The 27,162-nt window shown below is 36.6% G+C and overlaps 1 protein-coding gene across 2 annotated transcripts in view; it reads right to left on the bottom strand.

The window, feature by feature from the left end:
• The window catches only part of LOC149823309 (E3 ubiquitin-protein ligase PRT6-like), a 133,201-nt gene that overhangs the window by 31,064 nt on the left and 74,975 nt on the right, over window positions 1-27,162 (bottom strand). For both annotated transcript variants that reach the window (XM_090018775.1, XM_090018774.1), the window contains exons 16-18: window positions 4,813-4,881; window positions 4,602-4,716; window positions 4,291-4,431 (exon numbers count right to left, since the gene is read on the bottom strand). In XM_090018775.1, coding sequence (XP_089874901.1) covers window positions 4,654-4,716; window positions 4,813-4,881 — 132 coding nt within the window. In that variant the 3' untranslated portion in view covers window positions 4,291-4,431; window positions 4,602-4,653. The remainder of the gene's footprint in view (window positions 1-4,290; window positions 4,432-4,601; window positions 4,717-4,812; window positions 4,882-27,162) is intronic.

Here is a 27,162-nt window from a genome sequence, read left to right as displayed (position 1 = left end):
CTCTCCCAAGAATTTTCAAGCCTCGATAGGTATACCATCTGGGTCAACTGCCCTTCTTGATTTCATTTTCTTCAAAGCCTCTGCAATTTCTTTCTTTTGAATCTTGCGCATGAAGTCACGATTCATCTCATGAAAAGGAATGGACAAGTCTCCAAGATCCTGAGCATGCCTTTCATTAAATAGCTTATCAAAATAATCTTTCCATCTCTCCTTAATCTCCTCATCTTTGACTAAAACCTAAAAAAAAAAATTTAAATTGTGTACATTTAATAGGGACATGCATATGAAAAGAGTACTCTGATAAAATATAATAATTTATTCATGCATATGCATAGAAATCATGCATAATCCTGCTATGCATTAGATAATGCATATTTACTTGTTCCCTTAGTTGTGATGTATGAATAAATACATGATTTGTGCTCTCTTTTGCATGATAACATGTTTTTAATGTATAATTAAGGTTCCCTGTTAATATTAATTGTTTTCTCTTGTTTAACATTTGCTTTTTGTTACTTACATGATTGTTTAAATTATAAAATTGACATAAATGCATCCCTCTAAATAATTGTATGAATCTTATATGTATTCTTTATGCTTATTTATTTTATTAGAGATATTCATACGCAGAATTCTTTGGATTCTAACACCGTAATTTTGTATTTTTTTCGCAACCTCAGATGCCTAGTGGGGAGGACTTGCTTTTGAGAAGAGTCACGAGGGAACTACACGACTGCATGGCAGATTCTTGGGACGGCGTAGCTCTTCCTTTTTGCTTTCTTTACTTTTTATTTACTTATGTCTCAGACTCTTTACATTTGAATAAATAAAGTTTGGTTTGATTTCGTTTGTTGTCTTTTTGTATTACCCGATAGGGGTATTTTAGTCTTTTCACATAGTTGTTTCTAAAAACAACTATTTTATTTTCTTGCGCCCTGCCAGCCTTCCGATGCACGCAAAAGGGGGGAGTTAAGGGAGAAGCCAGAGGGATGGAGAGGGGAAGTGTACTTGTATCTCGCCGGTGCCGTCGACTGTTGCACGCAGGGAGACAAACGATAGAGAGGGGGAGAGGAGTTGCGGGTGAGGGCCTCCTCTCCCTCTCTGTTGCTTAATAGGAAGGCACAAGGGAAAAGGGGGAAGATCGTGGCCCTGTCGGTTACGGGGAGCCCCTTTTGTGCGAAACGGCTACAGGTAGGAAAGAAAACTCGGGCCAGGGTTTTAAAACCCTACCGGGTTACGAATCGGGGTCGGGTCTAACCAGGCTTCCGATTTTTTTCTTTTTTTAACACTGGTTTTTACAGACTGGAGATTAAAAAATATTCATGGGAGCAAAATAAAGTTTCTATTGTTTCTGATGGATGGACAGATATTCAAAGGCGTCCACTGATCAATTTTATTGTTTTTTCGCTTAGTGGCCCAATATTCTTGAAAGCAGTTGCTGCATCTGAGGAATATAAAAATACAGAGTATTTGAAGGGGTTGTTTATAGAAGTCATAAAAGAAGTGGGTGATCAGAAAGTTCATATTTTTGGACTTCCTGTGTAGCACACAGCTTAAATCTGACCCTAAAGAGCATTTGTAACCCCAAAGAAGAAGAAAAATCACAAGCATATGCTTTATGTTAATGGATTAAAGATTTAGAAAGAAATGTCAAAAGCATTAGGAATTTTGTTGTTAACCACTGTCGTGCTAATGCTATATTTAATAGGCATTCTGACTTGAAATTGTTGAAGGTCGTTGAAACACGTTTTACGTCAATCATTGTGATGGTGAAGAGGATTAAAAAAGTGAAGAATGTTTTGGTTAGCATGATGACTGATGAAAATTGGACATTCCATCGTGCTGATGATGATATCAAGGCTCAAAAAATTAAGAAATTCATTGTTGATGATGAGTTTTGGGACAGAGTGGTATACTTCCTTCAATTTACGCAACCTATTTGGTAAATGTTAAGAGAAGTTGATAAGGATGAGCCCATGCTTCACAGAGTTTATGAAATGTGGGATAATATGATTGAAAAAATACAAGTTTTAGTTTTTTATCATGAAAAAAAAATCATGCATTGGATGATTCATAATTTTTTAACTATATTCATTCAATTTTAGTCAGAATATGAGATAAGAGCAACACAACACTCCTTTGCATTGCATGACACATTCTCTTAATCCAAAATATTATTCAAATAAGTGGCGGGCAGATGGTATTGGTCGTGTCCCTCCAAATTTAGACCCAGAGCTATCAAAATATAGAAATATGTGTATGATAAGACTTTTTCAGAAGCATATCTTCTAAATCAAGTCACACAAGAGTTTGAAAAATTTTCATCTTCGAGATTATATGGACCGGCATTATTCGTGAGAGAGGAGGATAATATAGATCTTATCACATGATGGTCAACATTTGGATCAGAAACACCTCTTCTCCAACGTCTTGCATTAAGATTGCTATCGCAGTCTGCTAGTTCATCTTGTTGTAAAAGAAATTGGAGCACATATTCTCAAATCTACAACATGAAGAGAAACAAACTCACCAGCAATCGTGCAGAGGATTTAGTATATGTTCATTCAAATCTTCGACTACTTTCGTGAACCAATGATGAATACAGGTACTAATTTGCTCTCTTAGTTATTTGATTATTTCTTAGTTTTTCATTTAAATATATTGTATTTAACATTTTCAAATTGGGTTTGTAACGCAGACAAGAAATATCCAAATTTTGGGATGTAAACCCAGAAGAGTGTGACTTCGAGGGAGAGCATGATTTCAACATGACAAACATGGATTTAGCTTAGCCCAGTATTCCTTCTAATAATGCATTTGATGATGAAGAAGAAAATTATTAAGATTCATTACTTCATCGTCATATATATTTTAGGATATACTTTTGGTATGTAATTTAGTTATTTTCTACTTTACTTATTTGATTGATATTTAGGTTGATTTATGTAATTGCTTTACTTATTTGATTGATATTTAGGTTGATATATTGCATGCATGCATGATGAATGATATTATGACAATGTTAACTGTTAAAACTTCAAAATTATATATATAATTTTTTACATTTTTGCCCTACCGCACCCCCACACCGAAGGTTTTTTAAAGTGCCGCACCCCCGCACCCATGTGACATAGCCACCAAGTATAGATTGGCAAAAAATCCTTACTCTACACTCAAGGACCCCTAAATCCAAGCTTAGATAACCCTTATTTATCATGAAAAAGACTCTCCCAGCCATCAAACTCACGTACAAGCCGCATAGCATCTGAATCATCAACAAAATTGAAATCTGGCCCGATGGTAAGAAAAGGAGAAACTTCGCAACTGAGTCATACCTAGTTCAATTCCTTGCTTCCTACTTTTAAATCCATCTAATCATGTTTGATCTAATGTAAAAGGACCCGTTACCAACTGAGCTTCCAATCTCCACTCGCAAGAACCCAGCATGATGGTACAGATGCTAGATGTAGTCAAGAAACAAGCATCCCAGAGTCAGATTCAAGCTCTGGTACCATCAAATAAGTTTGATACTTCATTTTCAGGTATTAGATGTGCGAAAATTGTAGTAAGTTGTTATAGAAGTGTAAGAAATGAAGAGAAAAGATAGACAAGAGAGAGAGAGAGGTGCTCCTTCTCATTCACTAGATTAGCTATTTTACATGAACCATTGACAACCCTTACAAGATACAAATAATAACATAAACAAAATAAACGTACAAAGACAAAAAGCGCCGGGATACAGAAATATTAGCAACTACATATCTGATCATTCCCCTTCAGCACAGATAACAGATTGGAGATGTACTCTGTAAGATACAACTAATAATAAACATATACAAAATAGAGGTAAAAAGACAAAACCCCACAGGTATAGAAATACTAACACATTTAATATTTCCTTTTCAACACAGTTAATAGATTTAACATGTAATATCTATAAGATCACAAAGATGACCATGGTGCTCATAATTGATGCATGAAACCATTATGTCGTTCTTAAATTTGTGAAGGTATGAATTTGTGGTGAGCTTCTTAACATTCACAGATGCCCAGAGAAGTCGATCACTACACACACCCACACACACACACACATACATGTGGGCGTGTACACATGCACACGCAGGTCTCCCCCACCCAAAAAAAAACACGCACGGGGCAAATGCAAAAGTTGTATAGTAGTTCTTTGACAATAATAAAGACAAAATCCTACATAGGGTGCTGTAGGAGAGCTCTTGCACAAGACTTCAAGAAATATCAAATATTTAAACTACCAGGAAAGAAAATACAAACCTGAATAGTCAAACATATAAGAGATGAAAAAAGCCCTTTCCCCTTTCTCCTGCTCAGTCACCTTGTGCAGCTACCATATAAAAATCATATCTGTCTGACTTGAAGGAAGGGCTATGCTGCCTTCCAGCTCTTTGTTATCTTCTGAAGATTATGCAGAACATTAGAACTAAAAGATGGAGCTGTTTCAATTCCATACATGAAATGAAAGAAAAAAAGTGCATTGATGATATAAAGCAGGCATCGACTTCATTTTGCAGATAATGTGAAAAAGGAAGGTCAACCTAACCAAGTTGAACTCTTTCCAGCCTGACCTGAAAGTGTTGCCGGCAGTAGGTTATTATACTCTAAAGATCAAATAGAGATTCAAGTTTCAACAGTTGTCTGCCTAAGCACTTCAGACCTCCGGTCAAGACCATGTGAAACAACCTGACAACACCTGATTGTTAATTTAATGCAGCTAAATATCAAAAGACTAAATTCCCATGAGAAACTACAAGATGTCAAGATTTTATTAAAACTAACCAGATAGGTCAGTGTGGCATAGCGCTGTTCATTCAGATACAGTGGCCTTCCTCTTAATAAATCAGTATCCTGCAATTGGGCCAAGAAAAAGAGGGCCTTCAATAATTCCCATAAATCACAATGCAGAAGATAAAAAATAAAAAATACAAGACATTACCATCTTTTAAGGACACTTTCCTTTTAAAACAAAAAAAATGGTCAAAAGAAATCTTAAAATTGGGTCAAGACTCGTGACAAGATTACAACACCATGGGATACATCAAATGCGCAAAAGCAACAGACAACCTCTACAATCATCTTCAGGGGGTGGCTGATTTAGGTTGGACGATAAAGGAAGGAGGCTGTTAAAATGTATATCCAAAAACCTTTTGTAAGTATAAATATATATATTTATATACATAGAGATACATATACATATACATATTATATGTATATGTATCTCTATATATATAAACATATATATTTATATACATATTTTATTTTCTTACCCGAAAAGGGTATTCTTGTAGTTCCCTATTTTGCGCATATTCCATTTGGAATATGTTGTAATTTTCTTTTTTTATTTTCTTGTATTTCTTTTTTATTTTTTATTTTTTTCTTTCTTTTCATAAAAGGTGCATTGGGGGTCCCCCAATAGAGTCGTTGGGGGGCCCCAACGGTCACAAATGTGACCGTTAAGGGCTCCCCAACTACTCCTTTGGGAGCCCCCCCCCCCCCCTTTCACCTCTTGGTTCTTGTATAAATAGGGGTGTTCCCCCTTGTTTTTCCTAAGCTTGAGAGTCTCAAGTATTTGCTCCTTTTATGAAATACATGCACTATTGCATGTTTGCTACTCTTACGCTTTTTGCGTATTTTGTTCAAGTGTTGTGAGAGTGTCTTCGTGCACTTCTTTTATAAAGTATTTATGCTTGTATGCGTATTGTCTCTTCATAGACATTTTCACATGGTATCAGAGCTTGGTTGGTGATAGAGGATTTTGGGATTCTCTTCTTTTCAAGTGCCTCGAAAAGCATGCCTTCGGATTTTTTGGAGGTTGAAGTGGTGGATCTTGCTTATCAAATATTTTAGAAGAATCTTGCGCAAGCTAGCATTTGAAATATTGTGTTGGTACCACCTTTCTCCCTTCCTCTTTACTTCATAATGGGTCCAACTATCATGTTTGGGCCGGAAACATGGAGGCTCACATAAAAGGGAAGGGGCTATGGGGTTATGTGCAAGGCACAATTCCGGAACCGGAACCCAAAATAACTGCGGTGAACGGAAGTGAAATCAAGATTCTTGAAGGAGAAGAAAGGATTAAAGCTCTTGAAGAGTATTCTAAGAAGCACGATGAATGGAAAATGAAGAATTTCAAGATTCTTTCTTGGTTCTTTTCATCCGTTGAAACTAAGATTAATGCCAACATTATTAAGTTCAAAAAGGCATCGGAAGCTTGGCATTATCTTGAGAAAATGTATACATCGAGGGATCTATCTCATAAGTATTATCTTCAAAAGAAGGCTCTCTCTCTTACTCAAGGTGAAATGACTATTAGGGAATATTTTGCCGATCTTTCCTCCATTTGGGATGAGCTTACCTGTAATGAGATATTGCGGAAATATAAAGAGTGCATACAAGCACTTACAACAATGAAAAAGAGACAATATCACAAGTCCACAAAGGGACAATACAAGCACAAGCCTTCAAGAAGGCAACAATATAAAAAGTCTCTTATTGAGAATACACAAGGGGTTCACCCCTATTTATACAAGAGGGAGAGGAGGAAAAAGGAGGGCCAAAGGGCCTCAAAAGAAGAGCCAAAAGGGGGCTCCCATGGAGTCGTTGGGAGCCCCCAACGGTCACATTTGTGACCGTTGGGGGCTCCAACGACTCTATGGTTGGAGCCCCTCTTTGGTTCTAAAAAATACACAAATAAAAACAAAAAAATAAATAAAGAAATTTACATTTAAACAAAATAGTTGTTTTCTAAAACAACTATGTAAAATTACAAAAATACCCCTTATCGGGTATTGATGTAATATATATATTTATATATACATATATATATATACGTATATATATATGAGGTACATTTTAACACCCCCCCTCAAACTTTACGCGGAAAAGACGGAAAGTTTGCCAAGAAGAAACATGAAGCGGGGAGACGGAAGAGCTTTAGTGAAGAAGTCCGCCAACTGATATTCTGAAGTGACATATGGTAGAGCAATAGTTCCTCGTAAGAATTCGTCACGAACATAGTGGCAGTCCATTTCGATATGCTTTGTACGTTCATGGAAGGTATGATTGCTCGCAATGTAGATGGCACTCTTGTTGTCGCAACATAATTTTGAGGCTTCGGTAATATCAACCCCCATGTCTTTAAGCAGACTGCGAAGCCATACAAGTTCCATTGTCGTGGTTGTCATAGCCCGATACTCAGCTTCAATGGATGATAGTGAAACTTTATGCTGCTTCTTGCATCGCCAGGCAATCAAAGAGTCCCCTAAAAAGACACAAAAACCAGTAGTTGAGACTCGATCATTGGGATTACCTCCCCAATCGGCATCAGTATAAGCAAGAAGATTTAAGGAAGAAGAGGATGATAGAAAAAGCCCTTTATTGATGGTATTCCGAATGTAGCGGATGATTCGGAGAATAGCACTCATATGCACAGTGGTAGGAGCATGCTAAAATTGGCTAACTGAGTGAACCGCATGGGAGATATCTGGTCTGGTAATGGTTAAATAGGTAAGAGACACAATGAGTTCTCTGTAAGGCGTGGGATCTTCCAGAAGAACCCCATCCTCCAATCGTAATTTGGCATTAATAACCTCGGGAGTCTCTACTTTCTTGTCATCAGAAATCCCAGACTTAGAACAGATATCTGCAGCAAGCTTCATCTGTGACAAAATATATCCTCGAGAAGAATATGCAACTTCAATTACAAGAAAATATCTAAGAAAACCTAAATCAGACATATCAAAATTATTTTTTAACATATTTTTAACATCAATAATACTATTTTGATCATTTTCAGTAATAATCATGTCATCAACATAAAGTAACAATATTACGATACTCGTACCTGCATTTTTAACAAAAAGAGCAGTGTCAGTATAACAAGAATGAAATCCTAACTTTATCATGATATCACTGAAACGATCATACCAAGCCTTAGGAGCTTGTTTAAGACCATATAATGCCTTTAAAAGCCGAAGTGTTTGACCTTGCTTAATATTAATTCCGGGTGGCGGATCCATGTAAACTTCTTCACTTAAACTTCCATTTAAAAAAGCATTTTTTACATTAAGTTGACCCAACTTGTCACATGCTATACACATCGTCAGTCAGTTTCAGCACGCTCCTACAACCGTTGCAGTTGGTAGGATCTTTAATGTACCTTAGCATTACTCGACCCGACTTGTCACATGTTATACACATCGTCAGTCAATTTCAGCACGCTCCTATAACCGTTCATATGAGTGTTGTCCTTCGCATCATCAGATATTTGAAGGGAACAATGAATAAGGGAGTATTTCTATCTTCTTCTTCTGAATTAAAATTACTTGCTTATACTGATTCAGATTGGGGAGGTGACCCTAGTAACCGTCACTCCACCACTGACTTTTGTGTTTTCTTAGGTGAGTCTTTGATCTCATGGCGATGTAAAAAGCAACAGAAGGTCTCTCTGTCATCCACTGAAGGCGAATATAGAGTCATGGCATCTACCACCATGGAAATTGTTTGGATTCGACGCCTTTTGGAAGATATGGGAGTGTTTATCAGAGAACCAACAAAGTTGTGCTGTGACAATAAAAGTGCAATCTGTATTGCCAAGAACCACACCTTTCACGAGCGAACAAAGCATATAGAGATGGATTGCCATTATGTCAGAGAAGAATTCTTGAAGAAGGTCATTGATCTACCATACGTGATGTCTGAATATCAACTTGCAGACTTCTTCACAAAAGCACTATGTTCGCCCAGATTTCATTTCCTTCTTGACAAACTTGCGGTTATCGCACCGTAAGTTTGAGGGGGGGTGTTAAAATGTATCTCCAAAAACCTTTTGTAAGTATAAATATATATATTTATATACATAGAGATACATATACATATACATATTATATGTATATGTATATCTATATATATAAACATATATATTTATATACATATTTTCTTTTCTTACCCGAAAAGGGTATTCTCGTAATTCCCTATTTTACGCATATTCCATTTGGAATATGTTGTAATTTTCTTTTTTTATTTTCTTGTATTTTTTTATTTTTTATTTTTTCTTTCTTTTCATAAAAGGTGCATTGGGGGTCCCCCAATAGAGTCGTTGGGGCCCCCAACGACTCCTTTGGGAGCCCCCCCCCCCCTTTTCACCTCTTGGTTCTTGTATAAATAGGGGTGGTCCCCCTTGTTTTTCCTAAGCTTGAGAGTCTCAAGCATTTGCTCTTTTTTATGAAATACATGCACTATTGCATGTTTGCTACTTTTAGGCTTTTTGCGTATTTTGTTCAAGTGTTGTGAGAGTGTATTCGTGCACTTCTTTTATAAAGTATTTATGCTTGTATGCGTATTGTCTCTTCATAGACATTTTCACAGAGGCATGGAGGCAGAAAGGTCAACTAAAATTAAAAATAAAAGCATGTGCTAACTTTAAGGATGTTACACATTACCCTAATAAATATGTAACAAGAAATACCATAAGATTAGACAGTATGTCATAATCAGTTCCCCAAATAGTTTGAACCAGCATAAGGAACAACAAAAATCTATGTCACGGATTCTCCATTTTGGCCCCCATATTGTGTCCCCTTATATAGTAGTCATATTGAAAACTTTAAGAATGGTTGTATCCCCATATCTGCAGCCGTAGTCATGTGACATACAAAAAATCCCACAAGCCACCAAACCAAATCAGATATGGTGCAGCATCACTTAATGACTCCACACAACAGTGGAAGAAGAGATACCCAGATTTAGGTAGAAATATGGTGAGAAAGTTGGACGAAAGTACCCATTTAACACCTAAAAAGTACACAAGTTTTGGTTTCCCACCTCCAACGTAAACAAATATTCATCTTGACAAAAACTAAGAAGGGTGAACATTAAACCTTGACAATAAAACAAAGAGGAGATAAATATCTCACCACTTCATCTAGCCTGATAAAAGAAAGATTCTTTATCACCTTATTGGAAGGAACATGAAAATCCCAAAAACTAAAAATAATGGATTAACCCAAATAACCATCATAGAATTGATTTAAAATGTTATTAGCAGCATTAAAATGGTTGAAATGACCAAAACGACCGTACAAGTGATGGCAATTTGAATATGTGAAGTTACTTTTGGGTCAAAAAGGTCACTCACTCCTCAAACTCAAATGGCTAAAATAACCCTTGTTTCAAAATTGTCTTTGACCTTTTTCCCATAAAAAATAAATGACATAATCTATCCCCAGAAAATCAATGTACGTTTTAAAAAATGACCAATTATGGGAGTGTTTTGGTCACTTCAATCAATTGAACACTACCAACATAAATATAAAGGGTTTAGAGTTAGAAGAACACTTATTTAACTAGTCATTTGGTAATACCTTCTCCATCTACAATTATTCACAATTTATAGGTATCTGCATATGCAATGGCTATGTGAGTCATTGCTCAGAAGGTTCACTAATGGAGTGGCTCTCACTTCTTGCCCAGGAGATGATCAGGATGAAGCCAGGAGCAGACAAATAAGCCATACCATTAAGTTTTTATGGTACCTGAAAAACTTTGTCATCTGTTATTTTGTAACTTCAATGAGGTATTTTCACTTACAGCACCGATAGAGTGTGAACTATGATTTCTGATATTTACATCAACTTGTAGTCAATTTTCAGTTCATTGTGAAGCAAAACCTTGTGGCACATGTAATAGTTGCAATCAGTATAAACTTGGCTTGGAAATGCTAATTTTCACTAAAAATATTCTCTTTCTATTAAAGATCAGTAATATGAATTTGTGATTGGTAAAGAAGTACAAAAATTGATTTTCTTTTCTATATTTCCTTTTCATTTCTATTTCCTCTTTCATATTTTCCTCCCATGGTATGCTTAAGAACGTTACCGCTTTCTTTAGGGGATCTGTGAGTAGTTGTATACCTGAAACCTCCTCGGACTCAATTTTTTCATTGACTTTGTAATAAGAGAACTTATTTTGTACATGCACCATTGAATTTAATATCAAATGCAATCAAGTATACTATTGAACATGCAAGCTATTTGCACTGGATCAAAAAAAATTAGCAGTATGGAACATACAAGTTAACAAGATTTCATGTTGTGAAACGCTTCACAAGTGTTGCATAAATCACATGACAGAAGATAACATATCATATTATCGTACTCCCGTGGAACAATAAAATCTTTTATACCAAGAAATTGGGTCCTAGCCTATGTCACATGGGTGCGGGTGCGGGTGCGGGGATTCGGCACTTCCAAAAAACCTGGGTGCGGGGGTGCGGCAGGGGAAAAAATGTAAATATATATATATATATATATATCATGTATAGTGTATATGTATGAATGCATGGTAGCTGTTAAGGTCCATGACATTTATGCATGTTAGCACGTTCACCACAATTTTATGCCCCTAACAAATTTAAAAATTGATATGGTGATTAGGTGTATTAATTGTCACAATTATGGACATTTTAGTAATTTTTGTTAGGAAAACATATTAATAATTGTGCATTTTGAATGCACAGCTAATAAGTGTGTAACTTATTTTTACACAAAATTGCAAAAATAGCTACTGGTGTCCATTAATGCATGGAACCGCCAAGTCATTTTTAAACTTCAAGGGTGTATTTTATGGTCATGTGTTAACACCTGCAGATGGCTATGGAAGTCAACACACTTATTAACTTCCTAGACTGATCCCTCTTCATGAGAAGCCTTTTATTTTATGTTTGCAGAGGCATTGATTTTTTTTAGATGTATATCTGAATGTGTGTGCCCAACTTGCTTTTTACCATTTTTTTATCTTATATGGTTGTCCCCAAAGATAAAAATGATGAGTTGTGGAGCCTGATTCATTGTTTTTGCCCTTGCAGGAAGGGGGGTCCGGGGGGTCCCCCCGGCGCGGGTTCATTTCATAGGGCAATTTTAAAAAAAAAAATCCAAAAAAATGGACCAAAATGACCCTGGGTGCAGTCAATGCACCCAGGGTCGGGTTGACCGCACCCGGTGCCGCACCCGCACCCGCGTCGAGTCGCGTCGACGCGGGTGCGGCACCCTGCTAGCTGAATCCCTGTTACATAGGTCCTAGCCTTACCATAAGTAGAAGCAATGTTATATGTGTCAACTCTTATTTTTTTCTTACATTGCCAGAATTAAAGGATTTTCCTGAACTCTTTTCCCCGTTTCACTAGAATCTTGACTTTGAGTAGGACATCTTTGACACCTTTTCATACACAGTGTAAGAAAAAGGAGGAATACCCAGTTTTTTGTTTTGAAAATAATAGACATGTTGGTCGTGCCTTAGGGACATAATGGTCCTTATAGTATTTGTTATGTATCGTATTGAAAATGGTTGTACATATTATGCCTTGTAGTTAAGTATTCATTCTTTTTAGGGGTATTCTAGTCATAGTTGCTATTTTTGTTTCGTAAGACTCAATAAAGAGGATCGACTCATTTTGTAATATATGCTCCTTGAATAATATCTTTGAGAGCTTGGCCCTCCACATAGCTTCTTTGCATCTCTTCTTTCAGATTCCACATGGTATCAGAGCCATGTTGGAAGAGAACTAGAAGATTGGGATCGTGGAGGCTGCTGTTTGGAGAGCCTTGTTTCAGTGAAGAGCATGAGATAGATCTGACATCACTTACTATTACTAGAGAGACATTTCTCCAATATTGTGTTGCATTCCATCTGGGATTGCTGTTGGTGGAACTCATAAAAACATGATTTTAGAAACAAATCCCAGTGTTTTTTAAGCTCTATCAGTGAAGTTATGAATTTTTAATATTTTCTGCACTTTTAAGGGAAAATAGGGCCAATTTTGAAGAAACTCAGTTTTAGAAACAAATGCCATTGCGGTTGAAGGGAAAGTTTTATAGGACGACTATTAGACCCGCTTTACTATATGGTACGGAATGTTGGGCTGCCAAGAGACATCATATTCAAAAAATGAGTGTAGCTGAGATGCGGATGCTTAGATGGATGTGTGGAAATACAATAAAAGATAAGATTCGGAACGAAGAGATACGTAAGAAGGTAGGTGTTGCACCCATTGAAAATAAGATGCGAGAGAATCGTTTACGGTGGTTTGGACATATTCGGCGAAGGCCTAATGATGCTCCAGTTAGAAGGTTGGAGAAATGGGAAAATATATTAGTTAAAAGAGGTCGGGGTAGGCCTAGGAAGACTTGGATGGAGATGATAGGAAAGGATATGAATGCTTTGAACCTCACCGAGGACATGGCGTTGGATAGAAATGATTGGAGGAAAAGGATTCATGTGGAAGACCCAAAATGAATTTCTTTTTTGGTTCATATCGCTGACCCCAATTGTTTTGGGATGAAGGCGTAGTTGTTGTTGTTGTTGTTGTTGGGATTTGTCGAGTTTGGGTCGTTTCGGAAACTGTTGGTTTGAGTGTTGGAGCAGTATTCTTTGAGATTTGACATTGTTTGTGAAGGTAACTTGTTGGCAGCAGCCTGTTTCTCTGTTTCTTTGTCTAAGGCTGTCTTGGTTAGTCTGTTTTTTGGTGCAATATGTGTGTTGTGGGTAATATTTGTGTTGCTGAGGTAGTCTATACTATGGTTTGAAGGTTCAGGAAGCTTTTGAGGGAGTCAAGATGTGCGAGCTTAGTATCTTGTTGAAGAAACGCGACTTGAAATATGGGAACACCATGTGTCTGTTAGGTTGTCTGAGTGAGTCGTAATGACTGTTGTTGATTTGAAATGCATGTTGAACGTTGTGTTCTGCCTGTGTTTTAAGTATGATATTGACAGATACTGTAATAATATAATAATAATAATATACATTATATATATATATATATATTAACACCCCCCCCCCCGCAACTAACGGTGAGATCACCGAAAGTTTGATTAGAAGAAAAAAGAATCTAAGGGATGGTAAAGCTTTGGTAAAGAAATTTGCAAGCCGGTATTCTGAAGTGACGTATGGAAGTTCAATAGACTTGCACTGTGTACAGCAAGAGTAATGTTTGGCCTGATAATAGACAAATATTTTAGAGATCCGATTAATTAACGATAAGGAGTGGAATCTTCTAAAGGAAGCCCATCATTGGATCTCATTTTAGCATTGATTACTTTTGAAGTCTCCACTTTATTTTTGTCAGCCAAGCCGAACTTAGCAATAATATATGATGCAAGCTTCATTTGAAAAAGAACATATCCCCGAGGAGAATATGCAACTTCAATCCCTAAAAAATATCTTAGAAATCCAAGATCAAACATATCAAAATTGTTTTTAGGAATATTTTTAATAGATTCAATGCCCCTTTTATCATTCTCAGTGATAATCATATCATCAACATGTTAAAATGTAACTCTCATTATTGTAAATATAAATATATATATTTATATACATAGAGATATGTTTACATATAATATATTATATGTACATATATCTCTATATATATAAATATATATATTTATATATTTTTACCCGAAAGGGTATTTTTGTCATTTCCTGTTTTGCGCATATTCACCTTTAGAATATGTTGTAAATTTCTTTTTGTTTTTTGTAATTCTTTTCTTTCTTTTTTTTATTTTTATTATTTATTTTAATGTGCATTGGGGGTCCCCCAATAGAGTCGTTGGGGGCCCCCAACGGTCACAAATGTGACCGTTGGGGGCTCCCAACGACTCCTTTGGGAGCCCCCCCTTTGCACCTCCTAGCATTTGTATAAATAGGGGTGTTTCCCCCTTGTATTTTCCAAGCTTGAGAGTCTCAAGCATTTCCTTCTTCTTTATGAAACACATGCATTATTGCATGTTTATTATTTCTACGCTTTTCGCGTATTGTGTTCAAGTGTTGTGAAAGTGCCTTCGTGCACTTCTTTTTTAAGTATTTATGCTTGTATGCGTATTGTCTCTTCGTAGACAATTTTATATGGTATCAGAGCTCGGTTGGTGATTAAGGATCGTGGGATTCTTCTTTTTTCGAGTACCTCGAAAACCGTGCCTTCGGATTCTTGGAAGTTGAAGTGGTGGATCTTGCTTCTCAAATATTTTAGAAGGAGCTTGTGCAAACTAGAAGTTGAAACATTGTGTTGGTACGCCTCCTCTTTTTCTTTACTCCTTAATGGGTGAAAAAGAGTCTCACTTTGCCCTTGGCTTCAAGTTGAATGGGTCCAACTACCATATTTGGGCCGGGAACATGGAGGCTCACATAAAAGGTAAAGGATTATGGGGTTATGTGCAAGGCACTATTCCGGAACCGGAACCCAAAATAACCGTGATGGACGGAAATGAAATCAAGGTTCTTGAGGGAGAGGAAAGGATCAAAGCTCTTGAAGAATACTCCAAGAAGCACGATGAATGGGAAATGAAGAACTTCAAGATTCTTTCTTGGTTCTTCGCATCCGTCGAAACAAAGATTAATGCCAACATTATCAAGTTCAAGAAAGCATTGAAAGCTTGGCATTATCTCGAGAAAATGTATACATCAAGAGATCTATCCCATAAGTATTACCTTCAAAAGAAGACCCTCTCTCTTACTCAAGGTGAAATGTCCATTTTGGAATATTATGCCGACCTCTCCTCCATTTGGGATGAGCTTTCCATGCTTGAACCAAAATGGAGTGGAGAGGCAATTGAACTCCGCCACAAGCAACTTGAAGAAGATCGGTTCTTCAATTTTTTGAATGGGTTAAGACCGGAATTTGAGCAAATAAGGTCATCCCTTCTATCCTCATTTACTCCTCCATCTCTTGAAGATGTTCTCACCAAATTAAGTGGTGAGGAAACTCGTATGAGCTTATGTAAACAAGGATCAAATGTTCTTGTGGTTCCTTGTAATCATGAAGAAAACAATGAGGTCAATGTCGTATCAAGACCCGAAAATAATGTAAAGACCTATCGTCCTCCTCATTTCAAATTCCAAAATCAAGGAGGAGATGGTGGACAAAGAGGAAAGAGAGACTATAGCAAGACTATTTGTCACTTTTGTAAGGAACCGGGGCATATCAAGCCCGTATGTCCCAAATGGAAGAGACTTCTCGCTATGGCCACCACCGGTGTACCACAAAAGGAAGAGGCATCATCAAGTGGGTCACTCTCGTTGAATCAAATAGTGGAAGCCCTTCAACCTCTTCTCAAGGGAGCTACATCCGGTGCCGCCGTGTCTACTTCTTCCATTCTAGGTAAAGTCTCTTGGCTTTTGGACTCAGGTGCATCTTTTCATATGTCCCCAAACATGTTTTCACTTTCCGATTTTTCACTTTTGTAAGGAACCTCCCTTGAAATTAAAGGAATAGGTAATTTTGAAACTCAAGGCTTTTCCATTCCAAAAATTAGATTTATACCTAAACTTAACTTAAACCTTCTCTCTGTTTCTCAACTCTCGGACCATGGATGCGATATTAAATTTTCATGTGACAAATGTTTAATACAGGATCGCCGGTCTGGGAAATTGATTGGGGAAGGCTTTAGAAAATGAAACTTATACTATATGGAATCTCTCCAAGTTCCAAAATCATTTTGTAAAGTTGCCCGGAACAAAGATATAAACATATGGCACAAAAGACTTGGTCATCCTAATGCCACCAAGTTATCTTATTTACATTTTGCGAAGGATTTATGTAAAAGTTCATTTTCCTGTAATAATTGTATTCTCGGAAAAATGCAAAGTTTACCGTTTAAGCAAAGAACTATGTTCTCATCTAAAACCTTCGAAATTGTTCATTCCGATGTTTGGGGACCCGCACCTATTGTTTCAAAAGGAGGCTTTTCTTATTATGTTATTTTTGTGGATGATTTCTCCCGGTATTCTTGGATCTATTTCCTAAAGTACAAACATGAAGTTTTTACATGTTTTAAAACCTTTCATTCAATGATCAAGAATCAATTCAATAGTAATATAAAGATTTTTAGAAGTGATTCTGGAGGAGAATATCTCTCCAACCAATTTAAAACATATCTTGAGGATCACGGAATTATTCATCAAAGGTCTTGTCCTAAAACCCCTCAACAGAATGGATTGGCCGAAAGAAAACATAGGCATATCATTGAGACCACTAGGACCCTGCTTATTTCTCAAAATATTCCTAAGAACTTTTGGGCTGAAGCAGCCCTCACTTCTGTTTATCTGGTAAACCGCTTACCATCTAGGATATTAGGGAAAATATCCCCTTTTGAGATCTTATATAAACTTGAACCTGATTATAACAGGTTACGTGTTTTTGGGTGTAAATGTTTTATACTTATGGATAAAAATGACAAGCTCACTCCCAAAGCTATCCCCTGCGCCTTTCTTGGGTATTCTGAAACTCAAAAAGGGTTTCGTTGCTATGATCTTCGAGATGATAAGTTATATGTTTCTAGAAATGTAACGTTCTTAGAAAATGAAAGTGGATTTGAAAAAAATGTTTCTCAACAAGAAAATTTTGATTACTCATTCCTTTTTTATTTATTGGCTAGTAATGATGATATATCTAGTGATGATGATGTATCATCAAATCACGATGAGGAAAATGATGGTGATGTCGAAGAACATAACCCTCTCAATGATCAAGAAAACAGGATTTCAAGTGATCCGATAACCTACTCCCGTAGAAACCAAGAAACCTTTAGAAGTGCCATTGACCAATATAGTGAGCTTGTACCTACTCTCGATCACCGGAGATCCGAGAGGAATAGGAGACCGCCAACTCGTTTTGTCTCTTTTGATTCATTTTCACCCCGGTATAGGGCTTGTCTTAGTGCCATTCACTCTTATTTTGAGCCAAGGAATTTTGAAGAAGCTAAAAAATGTATAGAATGGCAAGAAGCCATGCAAAAAGAACTTAGTGCTCTCAAATAGGCTGAAACTTGGGAATTCCAAACTCTACCCATAGGAAAGAAAACTATAGGTTGTCGATGGGTTTTTAAAGTTAAAACTAAAAGCGACGGATCCCTGGAAAGGTATAAAGCTCGCTTAGTTGCAAAAGGGTATGGGCAAGAGTATGGAATTGATTATGAAGAAACTTTTGCTCCTGTAGCCCGAATGGTTACAGTTAGATGTCTCATTACTATTGCATCTATTAAAAATTGGAATATTTTTCAAATGGATGTGAAAAATGCTTTTTTAAATGGTGACCTTAACGAAGAGGTGTATATAGAAGCCCCACCAGGCATGACGATTCCTAAAGATAAAGTTCTTCGTCTTCGAAAGGCTCTTTATGGTTTGAAACAGGCCCCCAAAGCCTGGTATGACAGATTTACCAGTGTAATGCTGGAAAATGGTTTCTCCTCATGTTATACTGATACTGCTTTATTTACTAGAAAATCTAAAGCAGGGATTGTAATATTGTTACTATACGTTGATGACATGTTAATTACAGGTGATGATGTTCAAGGAGTCAAGGGTATTAAGTCCGTCTTGACTTCAAAATTTGAGATGTCAGACTTAGGTTTTCTAACATATTTTCTTGGAATTGAGGTTGCCTATTCGCAACGTGGTTATTTTCTATCTCAGTTTAAACTTGCTTGTGAGATTATTGACAGATCAGGAATTTCTGATGACAAAGTATGCAAAACTCCTGAAGTTGTGGGAGCCAAAATGAAGATTGACGATGGTGTTCCTCTAACCGATCCTACTCCCTATAGCCAGTCGGTAGGTTCTTTAATGTATCTTAGCATTACTCGACCTGATTTGTCACATGCTATACACATCGCCAGTCAGTTTCAGCATGCTCCTACAACTGTTCATATGAGTGTTGTGCTTCGTATCTTCAGATACTTGAAGGGAACGGTAAATAAGGGAGTATTTATATCCTCCTCTTCTGAATTAAAATTGCTTGCTTATACTGACTCAGATTGGGGAGGTGACCCTGGTAACCGTCACTCCACCACTGGCTTTTGTATTTTCTTAGGAGAATCTTTGATCTCGTGGCGATGTAAAAAGCAACAGAAGGTCTCCTTATCATCCACTGAAGCCGAATACAGAGCCATGGCATCTACCACCATGGAAATAGTATGGATTCGACGTCTTTTGGAAGATATGGGAGTAGTTGTCAAAGAACCAACAAAGCTATGCTGTGACAATAAAAGTGCAATCTACATTGCCAAGAACCACACCTTTCATGAGCGAACGAAGCATATAGAGATGGATTGTCATTATGTCTGAGAGGAATACTTGAAGAAGGTCATTGATCTACCATATGTGACATCTGAGTATCAACTTGCCAACTTCTTCACAAAAGCTCTATGTTCGCCCAGATTTCATTTCCTTCTTGACAAACTTGCGGTTATCATACCGTAAGTTTGAGGGGGGGTGTTAAAATGTAACTCTCATTATTGTAAACATAAATATATATATTTATATACATAGAGATATGTTTATATATAATATATTATATGTACATATATCTCTATATATATAAATATATATATTTATATATTTTTACCCGAAAGGGTATTTTTGTCATTTCCTGTTTTGCGCATATTCACCTTTAGAATATGTTGTAAATTTCTTTTTGTTTTTTGTAATTCTTTTCTTTCTTTTTTTTATTTTTATTATTTATTTTAATGTGCATTGGGGGTCCCCCAATAGAGTCGTTGGGGGCCCCCAACGGTCACAAATGTGACCGTTGGGGGCTCCCAACGACTCCTTTGGGAGCCCCCCCTTTGCACCTCCTAGCATTTGTATAAATAGGGGTGTTTCCCCCTTGTATTTTCCAAGCTTGAGAGTCTCAAGCATTTCCTTCTTCTTTATGAAACACATGCATTATTGCATGTTTATTATTTCTACGCTTTTCGCGTATTGTGTTCAAGTGTTGTGAAAGTGCCTTCGTGCACTTCTTTTTTAAGTATTTATGCTTGTATGCGTATTGTCTCTTCGTAGACAATTTTACACAACATACAAAAGTAAGTTACTTATGTGGTCCCTGTAATGAAATATGCGGAAAAGCAAAGAGTGCACTAAGCACTTACAACATCTACTAATGAACAAACAAAGAAGGGATAATACCCAAACCCACAAGAGACAACACAACATAAAAATATAAATGCCTCTTATTGAAAGAGAGAGAGCTCTCAAGAGTAAGAAATACAAGAGGGGTTCACCCCTATTTATACACAAGAGAAGGAGAGGGAGAGGGCCAAGAGGCCTTAAAAGGAGAGCCACCTAGGGGGCTCCCCATGTAGTCGTTGGGAGCCCCCAACGGTCACAAATGTGACCGTTGGGGGCCCCATCGACTACATGGTGGGGCCCCTTTTGTGTGAGCAAAAAACAAAAAATAAAAAATACATTTTACAAAAAATAAAGAGAAAAAATAAAATAAGAAAAACAAGTACCCCTATCGGGTACTTGTGAAATGACAGAAATACCCCTATCGGGTATTATATATATATATATATATATATATATATATATATATATATATATATATATATATATATATATATATATGAATTACATATATTTTAACACCCTCCCTCAAGCTTTACGGGGATATAACCGAAAGCTTGTTAAGGAGAAACAAAAACCGAGGAGCCGCAAGAGCCTTAGTGAAGAAGTCCGCCAACTGGTACTCTGATGTGACGTAAGGTAGTGCTATAGTTCCTCTTAGGTATTCATCCCGAACGTAATGGCAGTCCATCTCAATATGTTTAGTACGCTCATGGAAGGTGTGATTGCTTGCAATATAGATTGCGCTTTTGTTGTCACAACACATCTTCGAAGGAGTAGAGATGACAATGCCCATATCACTGAGGAGGCTTCTTAGCCACACAAGTTCCATGGTTGTAGTGGCCATAGCACGATATTCTGCTTCCGTCGAGGACAATGATACTTTGTGTTGCTTCTTGCATCTCCACGAAATCATAGAGTCACCTAAGAAAACACAAAAACCGGTAGTTGAGACACGGTCATTGGGATTTCCTCCCCAATCTGCATCAGTATAAGCAATTAAATCAAGTGACGAGGCAGAAGAAAGAAAAACTCCCTTATTTATGGTATTTTTGATATATCTGACAATCCTTAAGACTGCACTCATGTGCACGGTTGTAGGTGCATGTTGAAATTGACTGACAGAGTGGACGGCATGAGCAATGTCTGGCCGTGTGATGGATAGGTAGGTTAGAGACCCAACAAGTTGCCGGTAGGGAGTAGGATCCTCGAGAGGTGTTCCATCTTCCAACCTTAATTTTGCATTGATGACTTCTGGGGTTTCTGTCTTCTTGTCATCGGAGATACCCGATTTGGAACAGATGTCAGCAACAAGTTTCATCTGAGAGAGAATGTACCCTCGAGGAGAGTACGCCACTTCAATTCCTAAAAAATATCTTAAGAAACCAAGGTCAGACATATCAAAATTTTCTTTCAAAACCTTTTTAATATCATTAATGCCTTGCTCATCACTTCCTGTGATGATCATATCATCAACATAAAGTAGTAAAATAACTACAAAAGACCCTGCACTTTTCACAAACAAAGCAGTGTCAGTATAACATGAACGAAAATTTAAACTTGTCATTACATTACTAAATCTATCATGCCAAGCCTTTGGAGCTTGTTTTAAACCATATAATGCCTTTTTAAGTTTAAGAATTTTATTTTTACCAATACATACTCCTGGTGGGGGATCCATGTACACTTCTTCATTTAATTCGCCATTTAGAAATGCATTCTTAACATCAAGTTGATAGATAGGCCATTTCTTTACAGACACAATAGCAATAAGAGTCCTAACACTAGTCATTCTAGCAACAGGTGCGAAGGTTTCTTCATAATCTATACCATATTCCTGAGCATATCCTTTAGCTACTAATCGTGCTTTATAACGTTCTAATGAACCATCACTCTTGGCTTTAATTTTGAAGACCCATCTACATCCTATTGATTTCTTTCCAGTGGGTAACGAAGTTATTTCCCAAGTTTTTGCTTTTTCAAGGGCACTAAGCTCTAAGTTCATGGCTTCAACCCATTGGGGAATATTTTTGGCCTCATTATAGTGTGAAGGTTCATGAAATGAATGCAACGCAATTAGACATGCTCTATATCTAGGAGTTAGGGACTCATAGGAAACAAACCTATTTGGAGGATTGGAGATCCGACTGGATCTCCTTAAAGATGTTTCTTCAATGTCGGATCCTTGAGAGTATTTTTCTTAAGGCACTTATCTGAGTTTGTTGACCACGCCTAACATATGTTTGGATTGGTCTATTATTCTCATCTATAGCATTATCAAGAGGAATTTCCTCTAGGTCATTCAAAGACTCATTAGAGATTTCCTCTTCTTGAGGAGTCTCATCTTCTTGAGATAGAAGATCAAATAAAAAAGTATATTCACTTTCGTCAATATCTTTAGTTTTCACAAAACCATTTTCATTTTCCAAAAATGTTACATCTTTGGATACATAGAGTTTGTTATTTTTCAAATCAAAACATCTAAAACCCTTTTGATTTTCTCCATAACCCAAGAAAACGCATTCAATAGCTTTAGGAGATAATTTGTCCCGTTTATGAGTAAGGACAAAACATTTACATCCAAAAACTCTTAATCTATTGAAGTCAGGTGTTCTTTCAAATAGTTTTTCGTATGGAGATGTATTTTGTAAGGATGAAGATATCATTCTATTTATTAAATAAGTTGAGGTTAAGGCCGCTTCGGCCCAAAAATTCTTTGGAATTTCTTTGGAAATAAGGAGTGTCCTAGTGGTTTCCATGATATGTCTATGCTTTCTTTCGGCCAAGCCGTTTTGTTGGGAAGTCCTAGGACACGATCTTTGATGACAAATCCCATTTACTTCTAAATAGTTTTGAAATTCATTTGATAAATATTCTCCACCCGAATCGGATCTAAGAGTAGAGATATTACTTGAAAATTGATTTTTAACTATCATATGAAATTTTTTAAAAAACTCAAAGACTTCGGATTTTAAATTGAGAAAGTAGATCCATACATACCTAGTGTAGTCATCGATGAAAGTGACATAATAGGAGTACCCTCCTTTAGACATGACGGGGGAAGGACCCCAAACATCCGAATGGACTAACTCAAAAGGTCTTTTGGATACAAAAGTTCGGTTTGGAAAATGAGTAGATTTCATTTTGCCAAAAATACAATTCTTGCAAACAAAATGTTTCTCATTACAAAATTTCTTTCAAAATGGAAAGGAGTACATTTTTGAGAAACTTGGATGTCCAAGTCTTTGATGCCAAATATCAATATTTTTATCTTGGACATGGTTACAAAAAGAGTTAATGGGGAGTTTCAAGTTGCACATGTAATAGAGATCTCCCCTTCTATGGCCTTGCCCAATCAGCTTCCCGGACCGGAGATCCTGTATAGAGCAATCCTTAGTTGAGAAGGAGATTTTACATCCATGATCTTATATTTGAGCAACAGAGAGGAGATTTAAATTAAGTTGAGGTACAACTCTCACGTTTGGCACAAAGAAGTCTTTTAACTTGTAAAGATGTACCATCGGCAGTTGAAACATAGGAGTTTTTAAAGTTATTACATAAATCGGAAAGCTCATTTTCAAGGGGGGTCATATGAAAGGAAGCTCCAGAGTCAAGGATCCAAGACGACATACCTGGAGGAGAGGAGGAAGCTAAACGGCACCCGAAGTTGATGGAATCTTGAGTAGAGTTTGTAGTGCCTCCGATAGTTGAGCAAGAGAAAAAGAGTCTGTTCCTTTGATTGCTTCTTCTTTCTTTTGAGTAGCTTCTTCAACGGAAGCAACTTTATTTTTTGGTGCTTCATTCAACTTAGGGCAATTAGGTCTTATATGACCCGGTTCTTGACAATGATGGCAAATGGCTTTTCTATAGTTGCCATTATAGTTATTTTGCCTTCCAAAATGTGGAGGTTTGTAGGTTTTCATATGGTTGTCGGGTTTTGATACGGCCAAGACATCATTTCCTCCTTTAATCATGCCAAGACGGGTTTCTTCTTGGCATATTTCGGCTATGGCATCTTCCAAGGGAAGAGGCTTTGATCTATGTAGGAGGGAGGATCTAACTTGTTCATATTCGGGCCTAAGCCCATGTAAAAATTGGAAAAAGTGTTCTTTTTCCATTTGTTCTCTCCTTAATTTCACATCTATACTAGAAACCCATTTTGGTTCTAGTAAGGATAGCTCATCCCATAGAGGGCCAAGAGTGCTAAAGTAGTCCCTGACACTCATTTCTCCTTGCTTGATAGTCCGGATTTTTTCTTGAAGAAAGAATTGACGAGCAAGGTCTTTTTGTGTAAACATACCTTTCATGAAGAACCATGCTTCATTTGCCATCCTAAATTTGGCAATGTTGGCGCAAATCTTGAGCTCCACATTATTCATGAACCAAGCAAGAATCTTGGCATGCTTACTCTCCCAATCTTCTATTTTAGATTAGTGATCTTCAATGGCCTTTATGCGGGCATCTCCTTCAAGAGCTTTTTCTTGATCGCCTTCCATCTTAGTTAGTTGGAGTTGTGGTTCCGGAATGGTGCCCATAACGTATCCCCAAAGCTTTTTCCCTTTGAGGTTGTTTTCCATGGCGGCGGCCCACATCATGTAGTTGGAACCATTGAGCTTGAAGGAGAGATCAATCTTTTGTTCTCCTTCCATAATAACCACTCACAAGAGAATACCAAGGAGAGAGAAACAAAAAACAAATATAGCTATACCACTAGCTATATTAAAAAGAAGAGCATACACAAGGCTCTGATACCATGTAATGAAATATGCGGAAAAGCAAAGAGTGCACTAAGCACTTACAACATCTACTAATGAACAAACAAAGAAGGGATAATACCCAAACCCACAAGAGACAACACAACATAAAAATATAAATGCCTCTTATTGAAAGAGAGAGAGCTCTCAAGAGTAAGAAATACAAGAGGGGTTCACCCCTATTTATACACAAGAGAAGGAGAGGGAGAGGGCCAAGAGGCCTTAAAAGGAGAGCCACCTAGGGGGCTCCCCATATAGTCGTTGGGAGCCCCCAACGGTCACAAATGTGACCGTTGGGGGGCCCATCGACTACATGGTGGGGCCCCTTTTGTGTGAGCAAAAAACAAAAAATAAAAAATACATTTTACAAAAAATAAAGAGAAAAAATAAAATAAGAAAAACAAGTACCCCTATCGGGTACTTGTGAAATGACAGAAATACCCCTATCGGGTATTATATATATATATATATATATATAAATATATATATATATATGAATTACATATATTTTAACAGTCCCCTAGTGTTAGTGTAACAAGTAAATCCACTATCAAGAACTTTACTGAAGCGGTTATACCAAACTTTTGGAGCTTCTTAAGACCATAAAGAGTTTTATTAAGCTTAAGTGCTTTTCCTTTTTCAATTTCAAGACCCAGTGGAAGATCCATATAGACTTCTTCACAAAGATCCCCATTTATAAAAACATTCATGACATTTAGTTGGTATATAGGCTATTGTGCTAAGGCTATTAGAGTTCTAACACTCGTCATCCTTACAATTAGAGCAAATGTTTCTTCATAATCAAATTCATATTCTTGTGCATATTCCTTAACAATTAACCTTGCTTTATATCTTTCTAATGACCCATCATTTTTAGTCATTACTTTATAGACTAACCTACAACCAATAGACCTTTTACCTAAAAGGATAGTTACAGTTTTTCAAGTGTCGGTCTTGTTGGCTGCTTCGAATTCTAGGTGCATGACATCTATTCAATTGGGGTATTGCCTAGCTTTTTTAAAGTTAGAAGGCCCATGATAGGAATGGATCATCATTAGACAAGATCTATAATTTAGGGAAAAGGATTTGTATGATACAAATTTTTGAGGAGGTCTAATGCTCTTAGAGGATCGTCGAGGTAAGGATTCCTCAACTTGATCATTTAAAGAAAGATTTTGTGAATATATGTCAAAAGCATTTTGATGCTCATTTCCCTTACGCCGAGTATATACATGAATCTCATTAGGATTCTCACTAAGAGAATCATCTCTTTGATAAGAATGATTATTACAAACATTCTCATTATCACAATCTTACTATCCCAAATTGTATTATTAGTTTTTTTAGAGTCATCTCTAGGGAGTAAGTCAAATAAAAATCAATAATCAACATCTTCCTTAGGTTTTTGATATTTAAATCTATTTTGATCAACTAGAAAAGTCACATTTCTTGAAACTTAAAGTTTGTTATTTTTAACATCATAATACCTATATCCTTTTTTATTTTCACCATAACCAATAAAAGCACATTCAAGAGCCTTTGGTGAGAGTTTGTCTTGTCCTTGAAAAAGAACAAAACATTTACAACCAAAGATTCTTAATCTTTTGAAATCCGGAGATATTTTAAACAATTTTTCAAAGGGAGAAACATTTTTTAAAGATGAGGATGGCATCCTATTTATAAGATATGTTGCGAAATGAGCGGCTTCGGCCCAAAAAAAATTTGAAACATTTTTAGAGATGAGAAAAGTTCTTGTGGTTTCAATAAGATGCCTATGCTTTCTTTCGGCAATACCATTTTGTTGTACAGTTTTGGGACAAGATCTTTGATAAATAATGTCATTTTGTTTAAGATAATTTTGAAATTCTTTCGACATGTATTCCCTTCCGAAGTCGGATCTAAAGATAGTTATATTGTGTTGAAATTAATTTTGAATAAGGATAAGAAATTCTTTGAAAGTAGAAAAAATATTGGATTTGTTTTTTAGAAAGTAAACCCAAGTATATCAAGTAAAATAATCAATAAAGATAACATAATATGAATATCCTCCTTTAGACATGACGAGTGTCAGTCCCCATACATCCTAATGCACTAGCTCAAAAAGTCTTTTCGAAATGAAGTTATATTGAAAATGAAGAGAATGCATTTTTTCAAGGATATAGTCCTTGCATGTAAATTCCTTTTCATTACAAAATTTCTCAAAAAGAGGGAAGAGATACATCTTAGAGAGACCAGGATGACCAAATCTTTTGTGCCAAGTGACAACATCTTTTGTTTGAACATGATTGCAAAAAGACTTAGATGGTAATGACAAAAAATAAATATAATATAGGTCTCCTCTTCTATAGCCTTGCCCAATCAGCTTTTCGGACCGAAAATCTTTCAAATAGCAATTTGAAGATGAAAAAGAGACACTACAACTCAGGAACCAAAAAAAGGTTTAAGTTAAGTTTTGGAACAGAGAATTTTTTGTCATTGCATA

The sequence above is a fragment of the Nuphar pumila genome, chromosome 10 (genome assembly GCF_984573655.1).
Source record: "Nuphar pumila chromosome 10, dmNupPumi1.hap1.1, whole genome shotgun sequence".
In the NCBI taxonomy this organism is placed as follows: Eukaryota; Viridiplantae; Streptophyta; class Magnoliopsida; order Nymphaeales; family Nymphaeaceae; genus Nuphar; species Nuphar pumila.
This window is presented reverse-complemented; position numbering and strand designations above follow the sequence as displayed.